We start from the raw sequence: 22,371 nt of genomic DNA on the forward strand, positions 1-22,371 counted from the left end.
GTCTCCCTGGAGCCAACAGTAGGATGGGGAGTCACCCCTAAAGGTTTGTGAGAGGGAGGTCCAAAGAACTTGTGATTACCTTACAGAGCTCACTGCCACAAGAGGTGGGAGGTGGGCCGTGGCAGGGCAGAAGCAGTGGTGGAAGAGCAGCCCCTTCTGTTCCAGTATCTGCCCCCGAGGGTGGCCTGCCTGCCAGTCCCCCAGAATGACAGCTCAGATGACCGAGATCATAGAATCATAGAGTTGGAAGGGGCCACAAAGGCCATCCAGTCCCACCCCCTGCTCAACCCAGGATCAGCCCTAAGCATCCTAAAGCATCCAAGAAAAGTGTGTATCCAACCTTTGCTTGAAGACTGCCAGTGAGGGGGAGCTCCCCACCTCCTTAGGCAGCCTGTTCCACTGCTGAACTAGACTCCTAGAATCCTAGAGTGGGAAGGGGCCATGCAGGCCATCTAGTCCCACCCCCTGCTCAATGCAGGATCAGCCCTAAGCATCCTAAAGCATCCAAGAAAAGTGTGTATCCAACCTTTGCTTGAAGACTGCCAGTGAGGGGGAGCTCACCACCTCCTTAGGCAGCCTGTTCCACTGCTGAACTACTCTGACTGTGAAATCAGTTCCCAGGAGGAGATGGCAGCTTTGGAGAGGGGACGCCATGGCTGAGGCCCCCCTCCTCTGCCCTCGAAATCTCCTGGAATGTCCCAAACAGTGCTCAGCAATGCCCTCTCTTGCTTGAAGTACTTTTCTGTTCTCGGGGCCTTCAAGGCTAGAGTCCAGCAGAGGTGGCTTGCTGCTGCCTCTGCTCAGCAGCCCTGGCTTTCCCTCTATCCAGCTCAGTTCCCAAGTCTGACCAGCTCACACCACACGGGGCTTTTCCCTCTCGTGGAAAGTCTGTGCACTTAGAGCGGTTGGGGTGGTGAACGAGAACCGGGCAGTTCCGATTCAAACAGCAGCAGACGAAAACAGCGTCTCAAATCGGCCTGGTCCACTATACGATAACGTATCATCTGAATCCAGGAAGTGGCAGGGAAATAGCTCCTCGCCCCCTTGCAGGGCTGCCCACTCCAGGTTGGGAAATCCCCGGAGATTTGGGGGTCGAGGCTGAGTGCTGAGTCTGGGGGCACCTTGAAGACCGACCAAGTTTTATTCAAGGAAGAAGCTTTCATGTGCAAGCACACTTCTTCAGATGCCATGAAACGGACCTCACCAGTCCACATGTACAGTTAGAAGATGTTGAACAGATTCAAGGACCAAGCAGGAATAACTGGCTTTGTTTTTAAGGCTTGTTGTTGTTATGTGCGAAGTTGTGTCCGACCCATCGCGACCCCATGGACATGATCCTCCAGGCCTTCCTGTCCTCTCCCATTCCCCGGAGTCCATTTAAGTTTGCACCTACTGCTTCAGTGACTCCATCCAGCCACCTCATTCTCTGTCGTCCCTTTCTTCTTTTGCCCTCGATCGCTCCCAGCATTAGGCACTTCTCCAGGGAGTCCTTCCTTCTCATGAGGTGGCCAAAGTATTTGAGTTTCATCTTCAGGATCTGGCCTTCTAAAGAGCAGGCAGGGCTGATCTCCTCTAGGACTGACCGGTTTGTTCGCCTTGCTGTCCAAGGGACTCGCAAGAGTCTTCTCCAGCACCAGAGTTCAAAAGCCTCAATTCTTTGACGCTCGGCCTTCCTTATGGTCCAACTTTCGCAGCCATACATTGCAACTGGGAAGACCATAGCCTTGACTAGACGCACTTTCATTGGCAGGGTGATGTCTCTGCTTCTTAGGATGCTGTCTAGATTTGCCATAGCTTTCCTCCCCAGGAGCAAGCGTCTTTTAATTTCTTTGCTGCAGTCCCCATCTGCAGTGATCTTGGAGCCCAGGAAAATAAAATCTGTCACTATCTCCATTTCTTCCCCATCTATTTGCCAGGAATTGAGAGGGCCAGATGCCATGATCTTCGTTTTCTTGATGTTGAGTTTCAAGCCAACTTTTGCACTCTCCTCCTTCACCCGCATCAACAGGCTCTTTAGTTCCTCTTCACTTTCTGTTTTTAAGGCTACCATGTGTTTAATGTTGCAGGGGGGGGAACATAATGAAGGAAATAAATATGTCGAGATTGGTGACTGGTGGGCAGACATATCTTTAATTGTGGGATGTTGAGAGTTATTAAAGGAGACCCCTCCGTGATGCCCCAGCCCCCTCCTGTCAAGCACAGAGGCATCTTTACCACATCTTCTCCTTTAAAGTGGAGCGATTGGCTGTTGAGACTTATCTCCCCTGTCCCAAGGCCAGAGAAATACATACCAATCGACCATTCCAAATCATGTTACATTCTACTGTTTATTACGCTACATTACAGTCTGCTAGTCTCATCTATTATTGCAATGGCCCTTCTGGGGGATTATTAAGAATGCCGAGGGAAGGCTGAATGAGGTTAGCATATGTAGTGAGAAAAGACACCAATATCCCTGTTAAGTCCTGGAGATCCCAATGCTGTAATGACTTTCAACTCAACAATTTCCCTTTCCAATCTGTTCCGGAGGTTCTTTTGTAATATACCTTGAATATAACTTTGTTGGTATTAAAGGTGCTCTACTGGAGAAGAGTCAGAATTCAAGAGGCCCACCTAGAGCTGAGGAATCCTGCTCCAGGGCTGGCTAGATGTGGCTTCATTGCTTCAAATTAGATGATTCTTTTCTGTGATCCTATCAAGTGACCACCTTCCTTCCTTTGTTCTTGGCTGCTTGTACCAAGAGCATCTTTCTACCTTTATCCCAAGATGTGCTTAATCTGGGCAGACTGCTATTCTTAGGGGCAATTTCCCCCTTCTTCTTGGAAGACCCACCCCCTCTCTTCCTCCCTCTCTCAGCTAAAAGCGCACTTAGGAACTGCTTTCGGTCTCCCCTCTTTCCCGTCAATGATATTAGTTCCTAAATCAACTTTCATTGACTCTTGAATCAGGTTGTGCACCATTGCAAGGTCCGTTCTCCACCCACCGGGGCAAGGTGGTCCTGAGGCTCAGCAGCATCACCCCCCCCCCCTTTCCCCAACAAATTCCACCCAGTGACAAGATCACAGGGTCCTTTCTCAAGTAATGCTTTTGACACAATCAGAGGATGCGTCCGTGGGAAAAAGTTTTACCACCAGCCAGGGCTTGACCTCTGTCTGGTAGACATCTGCTTCCATTCATGCGGTTGTGGAAACTCCCTCAGACCTTTCTGAAAAAGCACCAGAAATGGGTTCAGCCCCCAGCGCATGAACTTCCCATAAACTCTGTGGGCCAGAGGGGGCCAAGAGAGCAGAACATTATGGGGAAGTTCTAGGAATGTCACCTTCCTGTTTGTGGCTTGGCCTTTTAGATTCGGGTCTCGAAAAAGAAACCGGGGCTCCCTTGCTGCTGAAGAACCCACACCCGATAGAGTTGCCAACCTCCAGGTGGGGGCTGGGGGTTCCCCGAGGCTGCAGTTGCTTTCCGGCTGAGAGAGAACAGCCCCCTTGGAGAAAATGGCTGCTTGGGAGGGTGGAATCCATGGCGCTACGCCCTGCTGAGCTCAACAAATGTGCATCAAACCAGTGTGTGGTTCTCCGCAATCCCAACTCCTGGGTACAGTCTGCCCTGGTGTATCCACACCTCTCTGAGCTGTGCCACCTCCTTACGGTTGACTCTTGCTGGTCACGGACCGTCTCTTTTGAGACAAAACAGTTTTAACATCTGGCCCCTCTCTTCCGGAAACTGTGGCTTCTCCTACACAAGAGAAGGGTCATGTGTTGCTTCTCAGCGCTTGGGAATGTGAAGATGGAAGCCCATCTGATGTACAAGGGCCTTGCAGAGACAGCGGGATCTTAATACGTTGATTGATTGTAGCTTGTGAAAGCCCCCGAAAGGGTAACCTGCATTGCAGAGGCAGGCAAGAATGTCAAATATCTCCAGAGTAAACACAGTCTGATCCCAGTTGTGGTTTGGAGTGGCCGAAACGGATCCCTGGTTCTGGGAAATGCAAACGGTTTCAGACCAATTCTAGTCTCAGGTATCACGGTGCTTCAATGTGGTAAGAAGGAAATTCCAGTCCATTGACACGGGCAGGCAAAGAGTCTCCTGATAGCAGATTCCATAAGTGAGAAAGAAGGAGGGGTTCAGCTCCATTTGGGCCCTTAGGGTCCCCGGGGGCCTTAGAGACCGGTAGTGTCATGCCTGTGATGAGGACCAAGGCAGGATTGTAAGGCCACAGTCACTGGCTGATGCATTCTGCTAAATTCAGATCAATTTGAACTCGGGTCTTCCTCTATTCCCCCCCAATTGAAACAGAAAGTGTTCTGCACTTGATTGGGGAAGCTCAGAGCGGGGAGGGGAGCCAAGTGCAACAGGCGCAGCAGGATTGGAGACAGCAGAAGGGAGGGAATAAATCCAAGAGGCAAATCTCTGCAGGGTGAGAGTCAAAAGCCCCCTCAGTCAGGCATGAGTTCGAGCTTTGGCTTGTGAAAGCTTATCCCTTTTCTGATGCCCGCCATGTGTTTTTAAGAAGGGGGTGAGCCTCATAGCAAGACTTCTGATTGGCTAGTGGAGATTGGATGGGCTATGTAGATTCTTTTTTTAATGTTGCTTTGGCAGCAGCTGACCCCACAGCAGAAGGATCTGCCCTGGGTTACTCAAGTTAAGCTGTGGTAGCCATTTTGTGGCTGGCTCCGCCTCCTGCGGTAGCCATCTTGTTGGCGCACCCACCACGCTGTGCCAGAATTCCACAGGCACCCACAGGCTCCAAAGGGTTGGGGACCCCTGGCTCCTACCAGGAGACTCTCGTAGGTCTTGAATCTAACTTTCAGCAGAGACCAACACTGCTTCCCTCTGAAATAACCTTCACTTGAGACTTCATTCTTTCCAGAAACTCAGGGAACCTTCTTCATTCTTCATTCCTGTGTTTTTGGATCAGAATCCAGCTTAGGTTACAAAACAAGGCCCTGTTCCTATCTCAAAAATAGTGCTTGGAATTCCCTCTTATCTGTTGGCGTGACTTTTTCTTGTGCTCTCTGATTAAGAGAAAATGCTGCAAAAATGCTTCACTGCACCTACCTTTTATCTAGCCGGAATGTGCAGAGAAGTCAATGAGACGTGCTGGTATTTTGGAGAGCCACACAGCGATCTTATACATGTGTAGGGGGAATTAATTAGAGCTGGGAAATATTGTTCGCAGGACAGATAAATCATTGATATGCACACGCTATATTTTAGGTTGTAGGAGGAAAAGGTTTATTTATAGAAGAACATTTGTGATAGCGCAGAGAGAGAGATAGAGATAGAATAGCTACATGGCTACCTCAAGGAGAGTATCAGTCTAGGGACAGACAAATGGCACACTTAAAAGATAGGAAGGTCCTGAACTCTCTGGCCCATTCCACACCAGGATCTATGTAGCAAATTGGTTGCGGAATTATAAAACGCCATTTTAAATAGTGGAATTCGTCGTTATGCATACCTGCCTTTGTAGTGGAATCCAGTTGCGTTTCTATCGTTTCCCACAGGTTTCCGGTCTCGGCAAAAATCGCTAGCCAGGAAGCGATATTTGCCGAGCTTTGTCCCGCCCCTGGCCGTCAATCAAATGAGCAGCCAATGGGCAGCCGTTATCATGCTCCCGAAAAGCCCCTTTCCCTTTAAGGCAGGTTAAAAAAAAACACACACACATTGCAACAAATCTGCGTTGATTCGTTGCAACGCTAGCAGGTGGCGTGTGAGCTGCCGTTTCATCGTTGCCACGCTCCCCCGAGTGAAAAAAAAAAATCCCCCCCCCCCCCGCTGCACGGGCGCAATTTTCGGCCGAAAATAAAGGGAACCAGCAAACGGGGCTGTGTGGTGCTTGGTGACTTAAAACAGAGGGACTGCAGCCGGGGAAGCCTCACTGGGTGAATGAAGGCTCGCCGGTTCGTTGCTCTCCGCTCGGTCCAAGAAAAAAAAAACTCCAGGGACATCTCTGAGACCCGCAGTTTTATTCAAAAAATCAACTTGTGTCTTGAATGACGCTTTCTTCGTCTTAAAGGTGCTGCTCCAGACCAACATGGCCACTCACGCAAACATAGCTAGCAGAGGTAACCGTTTCCAAAACCCAATGGCCTCTAATCGAGAGAGGAGGGCATGTTTGCTTCCAGACGCACTCGCTTTCCAAGTTGTGTGTGTGTGTGTGTGTGTGTGTGCTTTGCTCAACTTGCACCGTGCTGCCAGGACAAATATGCCTCTGTTGTGTTGCGATCTGCCTCTCGCTCCCGTTTTGGTTGGCATCTGACCCGGCTACTGTTGCCAGGCCCAAATCCCTGGCCAGGTTTTCCTAGGCAAGAAAGGAGGAGGGAGGGAGGAAGGAAGGAATGTGCCTCTGGAATGATTAACTCTACAGCTGACAACTCTGGGTTCGGAAATTCCTGGGTGTTTTTCGGGGGGGGGGCGTCTGAGGGGGGGGTTGGGAAGGAAAGCCCCCAGCAGGGCAGTCCTCCTTCCAAAGGGGCCATTTCCTCTCTGCTGCCCCCTGGCTTTCAGTTTCAGGACATCTCCTGCCACCACCTGGAAGCTGGCAACCATCATTCCTTCTGAGGAAGCCCAAAAAAGCCACCATTCCTTTCCTGAGGTGCTCAGTCCTACTCTGAGCTGGATCCGAGTTCGGGGACACCTTAGAGACCCACAAGATTTTCACTCTTAGCTTCCGAGGTGCCAAAGAAATGCCAAAGGGAGCTTTGACTCTAGAAAGCGTCCAACCTGGAAATCTTGTTGTTCTCCAGAGTGCTTCTGGATCCCACCAACACGTCCTTAGGGCTGAGCTTCTCCCAGTTCCAAACTGGAAGCCTCCCGTTCTCCTGTGCTGCCAGCTCTGTGGTACTGTGAGCTCCCTCGGACCCAGCGGTGCTCTCTCTCTGGGCTGATTGTGGGGTCACCCAGGGCGACATCAGCCTATTGTGCCCCAGGCAAAGCGAACTACTTAGAACTCCCCTCTGGTCTGATTGAACGGGGCTCTTCTGAGGCTCTTAGGAAAGCTTCAGTGTCTCAGCCCTGATTGTTGGTCCTGCAGAGGAACTGGCTGGCCCCTGGGTGAGATGAGAGGCTGGACTGGAGGGACCCTCCCTGGCCTGACCCAGCAGGGCTCTTCTGAGGGTCTTCTCAGGGGAAGGCCTCGGCCTCTCTGCCCTGTGGCTGGCCCTGCAGAGGAACTGGCTGGCCCCTGGGTGAGACGGGAGGCTGGACTGGAGGGACCCTCCCTGGCCTGACCCAGCAGGGCTCTTCTGAGGGGCTTCTCAGGGGAAGGCCTCGGCCTCTCTGCCCTGTGGCTGGCCCTGCAGAGGAACTGGCTGGCCCCTGGGTGAGACGGGAGGCTGGACTGGAGGGACCCTCCCTGGTCTGACCCAGCAGGGCTCTTCTGAGGGTCTTCTCAGGGGAAGGCCTCGGTCTCTCTGCCCTGTGGCTGGCCCTGCAGAGGAACTGGCTGGCCACTGGGTGAGACGGGAGGCTGGACTGGAGGGACCCTCCCTGGCCTGACCCAGCAGGGCTCTTCTGAGGGTCTTCTCAGGGGAAGGCCTCGGTCTCTCTGCCCTGTGGCTGGCCCTGCAGAGGAACTGGCTGGCCCCTGGGTGAGACGGGAGGCTGGACTGGAGGGACCCTCCCTGGTCTGACCCAGCAGGGCTCTTCTGAGGGTCTTCTCAGGGGAAGGCCTCGGTCTCTCTGCCCTGTGGCTGGCCCTGCAGAGGAACTGGCTGGCCCCTGGGTGAGACGGGAGGCTGGACTGGAGGGACCCTCCCTGGCCTGACCCAGCAGGGCTCTTCTGAGGGTCTTCTCAGGGAAAGGCCTCGGCCTCTCTGCCCTGTGGCTGGCCCTGCAGAGGAACTGGCTGGCCCCTGGGTGAGATGGGAGGCTGGACTGGAGGGACCCTCCCTGGCCTGACCCAGCAGGGCTCTTCTGAGGGTCTTCTCAGGGGAAGGCCTCGGTCTCTCTGCCCTGTGGCTGGCCCTGCAGAGGAACTGGCTGGCCCCTGGGTGAGACGGGAGGCTGGACTGGAGGGACCCTCCCTGGTCTGACCCAGCAGGGCTCTTCTGAGGGTCTTCTCAGGGGAAGGCCTCGGCCTCTCTGCCCTGTGGCTGGCCCTGCAGAGGAACTGGCTGGCCCCTGGGTGAGACGGGAGGCTGGACTGGAGGGACCCTCCCTGGCCTGACCCAGCAGGGCTCTTCTGAGGGTCTTCTCAGGGGAAGGCCTCGGCCTCTCTGCCCTGTGGCTGGCCCTGCAGAGGAACTGGCTGGCCCCTGGGTGAGACGGGAGGCTGGTCTGGATGGGCCCTCCCTGGTCTGACCCAGCAGGGCTCTTCTGAGGGTCTTCTCAGGGGAAGGCCTCGGCCTCTCTGCCCTGTGGCTGGCCCTGCAGAGGAACTGGCTGGCCCCTGGGTGAGACGGGAGGCTGGACTGGAGGGACCCTCCCTGGCCTGACCCAGCAGGGCTCTTCTGAGGGTCTTCTCAGGGGAAGGCCTCGACCTCTCTGCCCTGTGGCTGGCCCTGCAGAGGACCTGGCTAGCCCCTGGGTGAGACGGGAGGCTGGTCTGGATGGGCCCTCCCTGGCCTGACCCAGCAGGGCTTCTCTGAGGGTCTTCTCAGGGGAAGGCCTCGGCCTCTCTGCCCTGTGGCTGGCCCTGCAGAGGAACTGGCTGGCCCCTGGGTGAGACGGGAGGCTGGACTGGAGGGACCCTCCCCGGCCTGACCCAGCAGGGCTCTTCTGAGGGTCTTCTCAGGGGAAGGCCTCGGCCTCTCTGCCCTGTGGCTGGTCCTGCAGAGGAACTGGCTGGCCCCTGGGTGAGACGGGAGGCTGGACTGGAGGGACCCTCCCTGGCCTGACCCAGCAGGGCTCTTCTGAGGGTCTTCTCAGGGGAAGGCCTCGGCCTCTCTGCCCTGTGGCTGGCCCTGCAGAGGAACTGGCTGGCCCCTGGGTGAGACGGGAGGCTGGTCTGGATGGGCCCTCCCTGGTCTGACCCAGCAGGGCTCTTCTGAGGGTCTTCTCAGGGGAAGGCCTCGGCCTCTCTGCCCTGTGGCTGGCCCTGCAGAGGAACTGGCTGGCCCCTGGGTGAGACGGGAGGCTGGACTGGAGGGACCCTCCCTGGCCTGACCCAGCAGGGCTCTTCTGAGGGTCTTCTCAGGGGAAGGCCTCGACCTCTCTGCCCTGTGGCTGGCCCTGCAGAGGACCTGGCTAGCCCCTGGGTGAGACGGGAGGCTGGTCTGGATGGGCCCTCCCTGGCCTGACCCAGCAGGGCTCTTCTGAGGGTCTTCTCAGGGGAAGGCCTCGGCCTCTCTGCCCTGTGGCTGGCCCTGCAGAGGAACTGGCTGGCCCCTGGGTGAGACGGGAGGCTGGACTGGAGGGACCCTCCCCGGCCTGACCCAGCAGGGCTCTTCTGAGGGTCTTCTCAGGGGAAGGCCTCGGCCTCTCTGCCCTGTGGCTGGTCCTGCAGAGGAACTGGCTGGCCCCTGGGTGAGACGGGAGGCTGGACTGGAGGGACCCTCCCTGGCCTGACCCAGAGGGCTCTACTGAGGGTCTTCTCAGGGGAAGGCCTCGGCCTCTCTGCCCTGTTGCTGGCCCTTCAGAGGAACTGGCTGGCCCCTGGGTGAGACGGGAGGCTGGACTGGAGGGACCCTCCCTGGCCTGACCCAGCAGGGCTCTTCTGAGGGTCTTCTCAGGGGAAGGCCTCGGCCTCTCTGTCCTGTGGCTGGTCCTGCAGAGGGACTGGCTGGCCCCTGGGTGAGACGGGAGGCTGGACTGGAGGGACCCTCCCTGGCCTGACTCAGGGGGTTCTTAGCAAGGCCTCAGCCGCCATGCTGTCTTGTTGGCCCTCCAGAAGAGTTGGCCCCTGGGTGAGACGGGAGGCTGGACTGCAGGACTCTTCTGACATTCTTAAGTTCTCCCCAGTCTTTACAGGTTCCTAACTTGCCACGGAGATTTCTCCGAAACCCATGATTTTGGCCTGGTTTTCCTATTCTTGCTCAAGACAAACATCCAAGCTCTTTTGAGGGGATCCAAACAAGTTTCAGCCTCACCCTTGACAGTTTCCAGGAAGGGGCTCAAATAGCATGAAATCCATCTCATGTTGCTCATGAGCTCACCTTGGCCTCGGTGCTGGTGGCAGCCGGGGGTCAAAACACACTCCAAGCGACTGTGGGCCCGGTGAGGATGCTTCTCTCCCACCCCGCCTGCCTCTCTCCTGAGGGTCACGCAAGGGCTGGATCCAACTTCTTCTCCTGGCTCCTCCTGGCCATTTGTCCTCCTGGCGATCCCAGCTACAAGGGGCTCCGTGGCTTTGGTGGCCAGAGACCTGTCGTGGCCACCTCTACTCCAAAGTCCTGGCCGGACAGCAGAACAGCAGCTCTCTTCAAAACCGCCCCCCCCCTCCCCAATTCAAGGTGTCCTCTCAAAGAGGTGTCCGATTCTTTGGAGATGCAGAGTTGAAATGCAGAGAAGAAACCTGTTTCCTCCTAGCCTCCACACTGTCTGGAAAGCAGCCCGAAATCTAGCATGCGGCCTGAACCCACTGGAGATATTAAATGTGCAGGGGAAGCAATGGCCGGGGGGGGGGGGACACCCACGTCCCTCCTGCTCTGGGGGCGCTCCCTCTCCCCCCTCCGTGGTCCCCTGCAACAAGGAACAGGCAGCGGGTCCTCTGCCAGCACCCCGTCAGGCCGCCCCTCCCCGCCCTTTGGCAGCTCGTTGCTTCCTGGGCACTGAGAGCCCGCGACAGCCCTGGCACCTCATCTGGGATCAGAAGGGAGCTGGCACCTGAAAGGCTTTGGGCGTGACCGGCAGCCAGGCACGCTCCGGCATCCGACGGCATCGCTAACCCCCAGCAGGCCTCGAATTTCCAACACCCGGAGAGGAAATCCTGCCAAGAAATACCTTTTGCTTCAGAGTTCTCAGCTGCTCTGCTAACGTGTTTGTGTTTTTATTTGTTCGAATTCTAGACTGCCCGTCTCTGGGCGCTGTTGTTGCATTTAGCGTTGTTGGTATGTGTGTTGCATTTAACGGCATTGCGGTCTCTGCTCCCCTTGGTTGGACAACACATTTCTCACTGGGTCCTGCACACCACCCTGGATCGAGCCCAGCCCAGCATTTAGGGCTGTTGACTCCCAGCTGGTGAAGCCCTACAAGAAGAAGAAGAAGAAGAAGAAGAAGAAGAAGAAGAAGAAGAAGAAGAAGAAGAAGAAGAAGAAGAAGAAGAGTTGGTATCTACCCAAAGGAGGCTCAAAGTGGCTTCCTATTGCCTTCCCTTTCCTCTCCCCACAACAGACACCCCTTAGGTGGGGGGAGGGCCTGAGCGAAAGGGACTGCTTTATGGGAACAGCCTCTAACAGGACTGTGATTGGCCCAGGGTGCCCCAGCCGGCTGCATGTGGAGGAGCAGAGAATCGAACTTGGCTCGACAGATTAGAAGCAGCTGCTCTTGGCCACTACATCTCACTGGCCCTCCTAGAGGTTTGGGGGTGCAGCCCAGGGAGAAGGGGGCTTGGGGAGGAAAGGGCCTCAGTGGGTTATAGCGGCATACAGTCCACCCCCGCCCCGAAGCTGCCATTTTCTCTGAAGGAACTGCCCCGCTGCCCTTTTGATCTCCAGGAGGCACCTGAAGGCTGTTTTATGTGGGACCGAATTGGATTAAAGTAGTCCTACCTGGCCCAAGGTAAGTCCATCGCAGCAGAACTTCAACAGGGGCAGGCAAGGGCCAGCCCCCTCTGAGCACCTCTGGCTTCAAAGCCCTGCAGCAGGGGTGGCCAAACTGTGGCTCTCCAGACAGCCGCATGCTGGCAGGGGCTCATGGGAGTTGTAGTCCATGGACTACACCATTTGTCTCCCCCCCCCCCCGCCCTGCAGAGTCACCAGGAGTCAGGTGGGACTTGACACCCCTTCCCATCCCCCCTCCCCAATCTTAAACGGTGATTTTAAAATTTGGCATTCACGTTTTTAATGTATTCTATGTTGTGAATACTTTTTAAACAGCGTTGGGGAGGATGTGGTGCAATCCTGCAATGGGGAACCAGTATTGGTTCACTGGTGTTTTCGTCACATCATGCTACACAAGACAAGCAAGGAGAGCCCCTGAGGAAGGATTCAGTGGGAAACGAGTTCTGTTGCTCCGGGGCTCATGCTGGCTTTATATGATTTGGGCTGCGTAATAATAAAGAAGCCATTTCACTCGCCCTCCGTCAGCTTGAATTTCTTCCGGACTTCTTCGGCTGACGGGTCTTTCACTTTCGATATCTCCCTGGGTGCTGCAGGGCAGGGGTAGCCAACCGGTGGTCCTCCAGGTGTCCATGGACTACAATTTCTTCCCCCCGCACATCTATCGCTTGCACCATGATCCTCTCCTTGTATTACAAACGGATGGCTTCATGAACTGCTGGTCCTTTGAAATCATCCGAAACCTCATCAGTTTTTTCACCCCCTGTGGAGTCAGAGGAGGTTCACGTTTCCTCTTTGGCGGTGCGGCTGGAGTCCCTCACAGGGCAGGGGGTGCCAGATTTTCTCATGCCCCCCCCCCCGCTCTGCTTCACAAGGGGATGTGATACCGGAGATGCAGCTTTTAGTTCATTTTCTGATCTGCAGAATGCAGCATGGTTCCCTTCCTCCTCTCACGGAGGTTGGCCTTCTACTGTTTCTACAGCGTGGCTGGCTTTTGTGACTTGCGTCTCACCCTACAGCAGGGGTAGACAACCGGTGGTCCTCCAGATGTCCATGGACTACAATCCCCCATGAGAATCAAACCCGGCTCGCCAGATTAGGAGTCCGCACTCCCAACCACTACACCAAGCTGGCTCTCAGTGCACGGAGGACGAGGCCTCCATAAAACCACAGCAGGGCAGAGAAGCCAAGACTTCTTCTGACGTGGCCCCTTGGAATTCAACGGTTTAGTGCCCAAGCCACTGTGACTCGTAGCCACTCAGTTTGGAAGGGTCCATGAGACCTCCTCTCCTTCCACCCTGGTCCTGGGCAGTATCAGGCCCTTGTGGCCTTTCCAACACAAGTTGGTGTCTGGAAAGTTTTGAACAGAGGCTTTATGCTAAATTATAGCATAAGCTTTTGGAAATTTTTAAGCAGAGGCTGGAGAGCCATCTGACGGAGAGGCTGATTCTGTGAAGGCTCAAGGGGGCGGCAGGTGACAGGGATGAGCGAGAGGGTTGTGGGTGTCCTGCACAGTGCAGGGGGTTGGACTAGATGACCTAGGAGGTCCCTTCCAACTCTAGGATTCTATGATTCTATGGCCCTGTGGGCTAGAACGACCAACTCTGGCTTAGGCTGTTCCTGGATTTTTGGGGTGCAGTCTGGGAAGGGTGGGGCCTGGGGAACCAAGGGCCCTGATTGTGCCGTGATGCCAACCAGTCCCCCTCCCAAGCAGCCATTTTCTCTCAGGGAACTGACCTCTGTCGTGTGGAGATAAGTTGTCATTCAGAGAGATCTCCAGGCCCTCCCTGGCAGCTGGCCACCCAGGGCACCACTGATGGGGGCTCGCATGAAGAGGGCTGCCCATGCCCAGGACTGGAGCCAGAATGCAAACTCTCCTGCAAAGTTGAAAAGGGCACGATCCACAATGGGAGCCAGCCAGGCCAAGCGGAGCCGCAAGCCAGGCCTTGATTCCACCCCCTCCCCCACCCTCCCCCCACACACTTTGCTAGCTGGTACGAGAACGGCGCCATAAATTTCGAGGCATTTACAAGGCAAAGTTCTCCGGCTCCTTTCAGCCCCTGCGGAACCCTCGGTCGGTCTCCGGAGCGCAGCGTGTGCCAGGAGACATTCCTCCCGTAAGCTCCTCTCACACCCGCTTCCCGCCAGCGTGTCCAGGCAGTTGACAGGCGCTTAGTCGGATGGATCGGGGCCAAGCCAGGTGCGAGGGGGGCAAGGTAACCTGCCTGGGTCTGGCCACTCAGAAAGTGTGGGTGGGGGAAAGGGGGCAGGATGCCCTGGAACTGCAGTCTCCAGAGAGGAGAGCCATTCCCCTGGAAAACACGGAGGGCAGAGGGGAGAGAACCATAGGGCTAGAGAGTGGGATCAATGGGGTTCTGCCCTCCCCTCTTCCACGGCTCTCTTCCTTGGCTTCAAACCCCAAATCTCCAGGAATTTTGCAGCCCCTACTTGACAACCGTAAGCAAAAGAGGAATGCTTAACTTTGTGTTGCCCGGTTTGTCCCCCAGTATTGTGCAGGAGACTTAGGGTTGCCAGACTAGAAAAGCCCAAAGGGCACCCTTCTCTCTCTCTCTCTCTCCCTTTCTCCTGCAGCCTGTCCTGCCTGCCTGGGTTGTTTTTCTGAGAGTCAAATGGAGGAGGGAAGGAGGACCAGGGAGGAGGAGAGGACGGGATCGTGTCCCTTCTGGCTGCTGTGTTCACAGGGCTGAATTCCCACTCTGTTATGACAGCCAGCAAGCTGTGAGTCACTCGGTAGCCTTGGAGAGGTCTCCTCCCTGTCAACAGAGGGAGGAACCTGCTGGATCAGGCCAGGGCCCACCTCGTTCCCCTCCTTCTCTCAAGGAGGATGATCTGGGGCCAAGGGACCAAGCCCCATGAAGATAGGTTGAGGGACTTGGGAATGTTCAGCCTGGAGAAAAGGAGGTTGAGAGGGGACATGATAGCCCTCTTTAAGTATTTGAAAGGTTGTCCCTTGGAGGAGGGCAGGATGCTGTTTCTGCTGGCTGCAGAGGAGAGGACATGCAGTAATGGGTTTAAACTTCAAGTACAACGATATAGGCTAGATATCAGGAAAAAGTTTTTCACAGTCAGAGTAGTTCAGCAGTGGAATAGGCTGCCTAAGGAGGTGGTGAGCTCCCCCTCACTGGCCGTCTTCAAGCAAAGGTTGGATTCACACTTTTCTTGGATGCTTTAGGATGCTTTGGGCTGATCCTGCGTTGAGCAGGGGGTTGGACTAGATGGCCTGCATGGCCCCTTCCAACTCTATGATTCTGTGATTCTATGATTCTCACCCAGGGGCCAGCCGGTTCCTCTGCAGGGCCAGCCACAGGGCATAGGTGCCAGGGCATTTCCCTGAGAGCCCTGCTAGATCTGACCAGTGAGGGTCCTTCCGGTCCAGCATCCTGCTTCCCAGTGGGCGACCAGTTCAGTAGCACGAGAAACAAGCTAGAGCACTTTGCGGATGGACATCATTCGGGGCAGGGGAGGTGCTTTCGGGGGTCCCGGCTAACTTCCACAGAGACCAAAGAGCCAGAGTCCAGGAATCCCTCAAAGACTAGAAAATCTCTCCTGGGGTCCTGAAGAAGGCCATGACCTCACCTCAGAGCTCATGTCCCCACCTTTGTCTTGGGAAGTACCTGCTGGAGACTTTGGGGGAGGGGGCTGCTGAGGGGAGGGGTGGGAGGGGCTCCCACAGCCTCTGAAGCTGGCATTCTCCAGGGGAACTGACCTCAAGTGCCTCCAGGTGAGCTGTAATTCCGAGGGATCCCCAGGCCCCACCTGGACGCTGGCATCTTCCGCTCACCTTCCAAAGCAGCTATTTTCTCCAGGTGTTGTGATCTGGAGCCCCTGGGGATACCCCGTAGTCCCAAGAGACCCCCTGCTGAGGCCAGGCGCTCCCCTTCCTGCTCCCTCCGCCCTGGCCAAGCCATCCGCTGACCGTTGCGGTGCCCGGCGAGGCTAATGTGACCCGGATCGGCCTCAGAGGAGCTTTTGTTGAAGCCGCACCGGCGCATTCCCCGGAGGAGGGCGAGACCTGTGGGGAGGGCGGCCACCTTGGCCCAGGGAACAATCGCCCCTCTGAGCAGCCAGACTGGGGGCTCCTTGTGTGCAGAGCTGGGGGGGGTGGCCTCAGGCACCTCAGGGCAGGAGGCGGCTCATGTTTCTTTGGGAAAGGGGTGTGTGGGCAGGTGGGACACACGGCCCAAGAGTTTGCTGCCGCCAGACGCTTGAGGTCCTCGTGGCTGACGGAGCCGCCCAGGGCCGAGTCTAAATTTAGCCAGGGCTTCAGGAGGCACCAAGAGCGGCAGGCCAAGGGAAGACGTTTCCACCTCAGTTTCTACCCTTTCTGGCCCAAAGACGAAAGGGAAGGTCCAAGTGCCGGGAGGCGCCCTGGGAGAAGGGGGGCCCATCCCACACATAGGGTTGCCAACTCAAGGCGGGAGATTTCGGGGAGACCTTGGGGTGACGGGTCTTGGGAAGGAGACATAAGAACATAAGAGAAGCCCTGCTGGGTCAGGCCAGTGACTCATCCAGTCCTGCACTCTGTGTCACGCAGGGGACCAAACCCAGGGGCCACCAGGAGGTCCACCAGCGGGGCCAAGCCTCCAGAAGCCCTTCCTCTCTTGCCCCCCAAGCACAGAGCATCCTTGCTTTAGAAAATGGTTCCGTCTAGACCTGGTGACTGAGGGACCTCTGCGCCAATCCCCTCTTGGGGGCCCCACCACTTCCTGCAGCAGGGAAGAAGAAGAAGAAGAAGAAGAAGAAGAGTTGGTTCTTATATGCCGCTTTTCCCTACCCAAAGGAGGCTCAAAGTGGCTTACAGTCGCCTTCCCTTTCCTCTCCCCACAACAGACACCCTGTAGGGTGGGTGAGGCTAGAGAGCGCTGGTATCACTGCTCGGTCAGAACAGTTTTATCAGTGCCGTGGCGAGCCCAAGGTCACCCAGCTGGTTGCATGTGGGGGAGCGCAGAATCGAACCCGGCATGCCAGATTAGAAGTCCGCACTCCTAACCACTACACCAAACTGGGAGTTCCAGGAATCCATCCAGTTCTGAGAATCAAAAGTAATTCTGAAGAAACTGAACTTCCCTGAAACTCGTCCCTTTGACCTGCTCTAAGTCTACTGCTCAGCAAGTTCCGTGAGTGCCCATGAATTCTTGCCTTGGAGAAAAGAAGTATTTCTTTTCTCTAGCCCATTCATAACTTTGTAAACCTCTCTCATGTCACCCCACAGCCGTCATTTCTCCAAGTGAAAGAGCCCTAAACTCTTCAACCAATCTTCACAGGGAAGCTGCCCTGACCCATTGATGAAGAAGAAGAGCTGGTTTTTATTCCCCACTGTTCACTGCCCAAAGGGGTCTCAAAGCAGCTTCCAATCACCTGCCCTTTCCTCTCCCCACAACAGATGGCCTGGGAGGTAAGTGAGGCTGACAGAGCTCTGGAGAACTGCTCTGCGAGAACAGCTCTGACAGAACTGTGTCTGGCCCAAAGTCACCTGGGGAGAGGGTGTGGAGAATCAAGCCCAGCTCTCCAGATAAGTCATGGCTCTCCAGGTAAGAGGCTGCCACTCTTAACTAGTACACCAAGCTGGTATAGTTCTGCTCACCACACAGCGGCCATGCGAGTTTCCCTTTGGCACGCAAAGCCCTCTCGCCGCCAAAGGGACAGGAAATCCATGCCGTGGGCGGGAGTGGGCATGGCCTGTGGAAAGCGCGTCCCAATTGGGCCCTGCCTTGGACAGGCCACGCCTACTTTTTGCCCACTTAGCCTAAGCATATTATTATAACAGCGAGCCCCCTGTTACAGATGATGATGATGATGATGATGATGATGATGATGATGATGATGATGATGATGATGATGATGATGATGATTTTAGTTCAGTACCCGCCACTTTCATGTGGATCATGGTGGGTTACAATAGCCTGAAAAAAAAAAACAATAAAAGTCGCAATAAAACCCCAGACATAAAAACATAACACATATCCAACTAATCTCAATAACAAAAAAGGAGATATGATGGAAAAACTAACTCGTACCACTATCATTCCTCCAATGAAAACCTCACAGAGGGGGGTGGCAAGAGGGGCACCGAAGATCTGCAATTTTCTGCTTGTTGGTGCTGTTCTGATTCAACATAGGTAAGATTTATATATTTTGGCTTAATATGTGGCTAACTTTGATCTCTCTTAACCGGTTTCTGTACTCTTTCACATTCAAGATTGATGGTTTGAGTCATCTTGCAAATCAGCATCAAAGCTGAATGTAAAACTGGCCATTATGTTTAGTAAGTAGGACATGTAAATATGATTGTTCATATGAGTTTATTCAATACTTTTTGCTTGGTAATCCTGATATGTTTATATTGTAGCTAAGCCACTGAGGAAAGCTGTGAAAAACATGTCTTTTAACTGGTCCATGTTTTGGCTTCATGTACTGATCTCATGAGAAGGAAGGACTCCCTGGAGAAGAGCCTGATGCTGGGAGCGATTGAGGGCAAAAGAAGAAGGGGACGACAGAGAACTAGGTGGTTGGATGGAGTCACTGAAGCAGTCGGTGCAAACTTAAATGGACTCTGGGGAATGGTAGAGGACAGGAAGGCCTGGAGGATCATTGTCCATGGGGTTGCGATGGGTCGGACACGACTTCGCACCTAACTACAACAACTGATCTTAAATTAAAAACTATTCTTCTGCATGATGCTTCATTGTGGCCAGTCTGTCAGAGCCTCCTGGTGGTGCCTGCAGATCTCATGTGATTACCATGGACCTCCAAGTGACAGAGGTCAGGTCTCCTGAGAAAATGGCCCTATTAGAAGGGGCTCTCCCCTTTCCCTTGCTTTGTCCTCTCCCTCCCTGCACATTGCCATCCATGGAGACAATGCCCCGAAGCTCCCTTAATTGTGATCCTGGAAAAGCTGGCCCTTAGCAATGGGGGAAAGGACCCCTTAGATTAGCCTTCTCTTTTGACTTTAATCTGAATGTGAATTGGATCTACTTGAAGAAATGCAACTTTCCCCAAACCTCTTGGGAGAATTATTTAGTGCATTCAGGATCATGTTTCTATGACTGGGCCAAACTGTTCTCCATTAGCCAAATATCCCATCACCGGGATCTGAATAAATGTTGATGTAAAATTTTAGCATTTAGGGAAAAGCTCCAGAGCAGCTTCCAGGCTCCCACCCTTCCTCTCCGCACAGGAGACCCCTTGTAAGAGAGGTGGGGCGGAGAGAGCTCCGACTGGCCCCAAGTCCCCCAGCTGGCTGCCTGTGGAGGCGGAGTGGGGCTCAACCCTGGTTCACCAGAAGGGAGGCTTGGGAGCATGCAAGGGCAGGAATATTCCACAGGCCTATCTGGGGAGGGCAACTAGGTGGCCTGTCCTTCCAGAGCCTTTGAGATGAGGCAAGACCTGGGCAGACTTACCAAAGTGGCTGCCACGGGTCGTCCCCCCCCCCTTTGGACAAGAAAAACGGAAGTTTGGAAGAAAAAGAAGAATCCTAGAATCATAGAGTTGGAAGGGGCCACACAGGCCATCTAGTCCAACCCCCTGCTCAACGCAGGATTAGCCCAGAGCATCCTAAAGCATCCAAGAAAAAGAAGTTGTTTCTTAGATGCCGCTTTTCTCTACCTGAAGGAGTCTCAAAACGGCTTCCATTCGCCTTCCCTTCCTCTCCCCACAACAGACACCCTGAGAGGTGGGTGAGGCGGAGAGAGCCCTGAGATTAAGAAGAAGAGGAAGAAGAAGAAATGCCTCTTTTCTCTACCCGAAGGAGTCTCAAAGTGGCCTACAATCACCTTCTCTTCCTCTCCTCATAACAGACACCCTGTGAGGGAGGGGAGGCTGAGAGAACCCTGATATTACTGCTCAGTCAGAACAGCTTTATCAGTGCTGTGGCAAGCCCAAGTTCAGAGGTCAGTCCCCCTGGAGAAAAGGGCTACTTGGGAGTGGGGGGGAACTCTTTGACATTGGATCCCATGGAGTTGCAGGGATGCCAGGCTCCAGGTGGGAAACAGAGAGAAATGCTCTGTGGCAGTAATTGCTAATAACAAGGCAAATCAAATAATTCATAAGCTTGTCAGTTTCTTTTGTCAATCAAAATATTTAACTGATTTTGCTCAAAGAACTGAAAACCTTTCAGTCTGTACGTTCTTCAGTTCAGTTCCATATCAAAGTAAATAAAAAACAGTTGCATGTTACAATAAAACATTGCCTGGCAAAGAGCTTACAGAGGGTCTCTCAATTACTGCCATTATGTCAGTTTTTCTCCACATTTTTGCCATTGAGAAACCGCTGGAATATTCTTCAGACTTAAACCCCAGAAATGAGATCTCCAGGTCCCAGATGGAGGTTGGCACCCCTGCCACTGTCCAGGGAGGCCAGGCTCCTGGGTGGGTGAGAAGGTCTGATTGCTTCCGGTCTGGCTAACACGGCAACTGCTTTTATTTGTTCCTTGGTTTGCGTTCCCTGCCAACCGCCCCTTATGGGAAAGCGGTATACAAATGTAAGAAATGAACAGCAGTTGGGATGCTTCCGGCGTGGCTGACACAGCAGCCGCTCTCCCCCCCCCCCCGTCCCTCCGGCAGCCCTGCCATCAGCCCCCGAGGGCGGCTCTGGCTGTGGCTCCGGCCGCCTCCGCTTTTCCGAAGAAAGTGGCCCCGCAGTCCAGCGTGGAGCGGCTCCGCCCGAGCGCCCCACTCCCCCACCCCGCCAGGAGTTCGCTCGCTCGCTCGCTCGCTTTCCCCGGGCAGAGGAGGGCTGGCGGGGGGCGGGGGGCGGCTCCGGAGGGCGCTATAAGGGGCCGGGCGCGGAGGGCGGCCAGTGGGCGGCGGGTGCGGCGCGGACAGTCCGGGGACAGGAGGAGGCAGCGGCAGAGGACGCCGGCGAAGGACAGGATGGCGGAAGGTAAAGGCGCCGGGCCGCCGCTGCTGCTGCTGCTGCTGCTGCTGGGGGGACTCCCGCCCGCCGCCCGCCGCCCGCTCGTGCCAAGCGGTGCCTTCCTCTGTGCATGGCCGTGCACCCCGTGCGCCTTTGCCGGCCTGGGCGCCTCTCGCCCGGGACTGTGGAAAGCGACTGTCTGGAAGCAAGGAAGAGCCTGGCCACGAGGGAGGAAGCAAGCGGGGAGCGAGGGGGGGGGGGCTTGTTTGCTGCAACCCTGCCAGTCTGGGGGGTGCGCGTGTGTCTGTGTGTCGCCTTTTATGAATAGGCGTCCCTCCCCATACAAGAGCAGTCTACCCTGCTTGGCGGCGCCCTGGAGGGGAGTAGGGGGCGTTGCGCTTGGTGCTTGGAGCCGTCGGAAGGGGCCGGGAGCCTCTCTCCCTCTGAGCTCCTGCACAGCCCGGCCTTCCCGGATCCCTCGGGTGAAGTCGCGCTGACGGCGCCGGACTGGAAGCTGAAATACTCCGGGTTCAAATTTGGCCTCCTCCTGGAAGCTTACAGGGTTGTTGTGCACCCAAAAGGGAGGAGATGGGAACAACATAGGCTGCTTTAGGCACGGAGCTGGCCTCACTGTGGGTGGGCAGGTAGTCGTGAGTGTCCTGCATGGTGCAGGGGGTTGGACTAGATGACCCTGGAGGTCCCTTCCATGTCTGGGATTCTATGAATATGTGCAGCTTTGGGACCCCCACTGGGGAGAAGGCAGGGTGGAAATGATGTTAAAAGGGGGGTGGAAATCAGCCCTCGATTCCTGGGCTCTTCCAAAAAGGCAAGACAGGGGCACTTGAGAGGCAGTTTGGTGCAGCAGCCGTGTTCAGTTCCCCTGTCCTCCTCCACATGCAGCCAGCTGGGTGATCTTGGGTAGTCACAGTTCTCTCACAGAGCAGTTCTCTCAGGGCTCTTTGAGGCTCCCCCCCCCCCACACACATCTCACATGGTGACTTGTAGGGAGAGGAAGGGAAGGCGATTGTGAGATCCTCTGAGACTCCTTTGGGAAGGGGAAAGCAGGGTGCAAAAACCCAGCTCTTCTTCTTCTTCTTCTTCTTTTTCGTTTCACGGGTCACTTAGTTGGCAAATCTTCTCCTGCCTGAAAGCCAAACAGAATTCCCTCTGCAGGCAAGGCCAGGAGTTAGGGAAACTGCAAAGAGTCTACGCAAACACTCTTCCCTACTATAAACCTTCCTCTTTGCCATGTCCTTGTCCCCCCCCCCCCCTCCACTTCTCAGGACAATCAGAGGCTGACTTTGTGGTGTCCCCTCCGGGGCCATTTCAATGTTATTTGCGGGGAATGTAAAAGGAAGTGGGGGGGGGGGTCCCAGGAGGCCGCAGGGGGTCCCATCCAGGCAAGAGGGTTTGTCCTCCAAAGCAGCCACGGGAATCTTGGATCTGGTCCGCTGGGAAGAGGGATGGGATCCGTCCCTCGCAGTTAGGGGTAGGCCTAGATGGCCCCTTCTCTCAGCTGCTGCTTTCCTGGCGCACATGACATGTTTTGAGTCCTCGTCCCAGAGCTCCAGCATAGCACATGTTCTGGCCCCGGGGAGACCCGGTCACCGCTCCTCAGCACGCAAACCGAAACAAGATTGGAGAGGCTTGCGGGAGCTGCTGTCCTTCTCCGTGAAGCTGCGCATTCTTTAAGCAGCAGTGCCTCGCTCCTCCTTTGCGCATTTAAAGCGTGCCTCCGCCCTGCTGCCCCCTAACTGCCCCTCTGTTGATAACCAGCAGGTTGCTCTTGCCAGTTTGCTCACTGGCCACGGTGGCCGTTCCAGCTGGCATCGGCTCCCAG

General features: G+C 55.2%; 1 protein-coding gene across 1 annotated transcript in view; it reads left to right on the forward strand.

Annotated features, from left to right (window-relative positions):
* The first annotated feature begins 20,410 nt into the window (after positions 1-20,410).
* The window catches only part of TGM2 (transglutaminase 2), a 53,020-nt gene continuing 51,059 nt past the window's right edge, over positions 20,411-22,371 (forward strand). The window contains exon 1 of the mRNA XM_077336097.1: positions 20,411-20,558. Coding sequence (XP_077192212.1) covers positions 20,549-20,558 — 10 coding nt within the window. The 5' untranslated portion in view covers positions 20,411-20,548. The remainder of the gene's footprint in view (positions 20,559-22,371) is intronic.

The sequence above is a fragment of the Paroedura picta genome, chromosome 4 (assembly GCF_049243985.1).
Source record: "Paroedura picta isolate Pp20150507F chromosome 4, Ppicta_v3.0, whole genome shotgun sequence".
NCBI lineage: Eukaryota > Metazoa > Chordata > Lepidosauria > Squamata > Gekkonidae > Paroedura > Paroedura picta.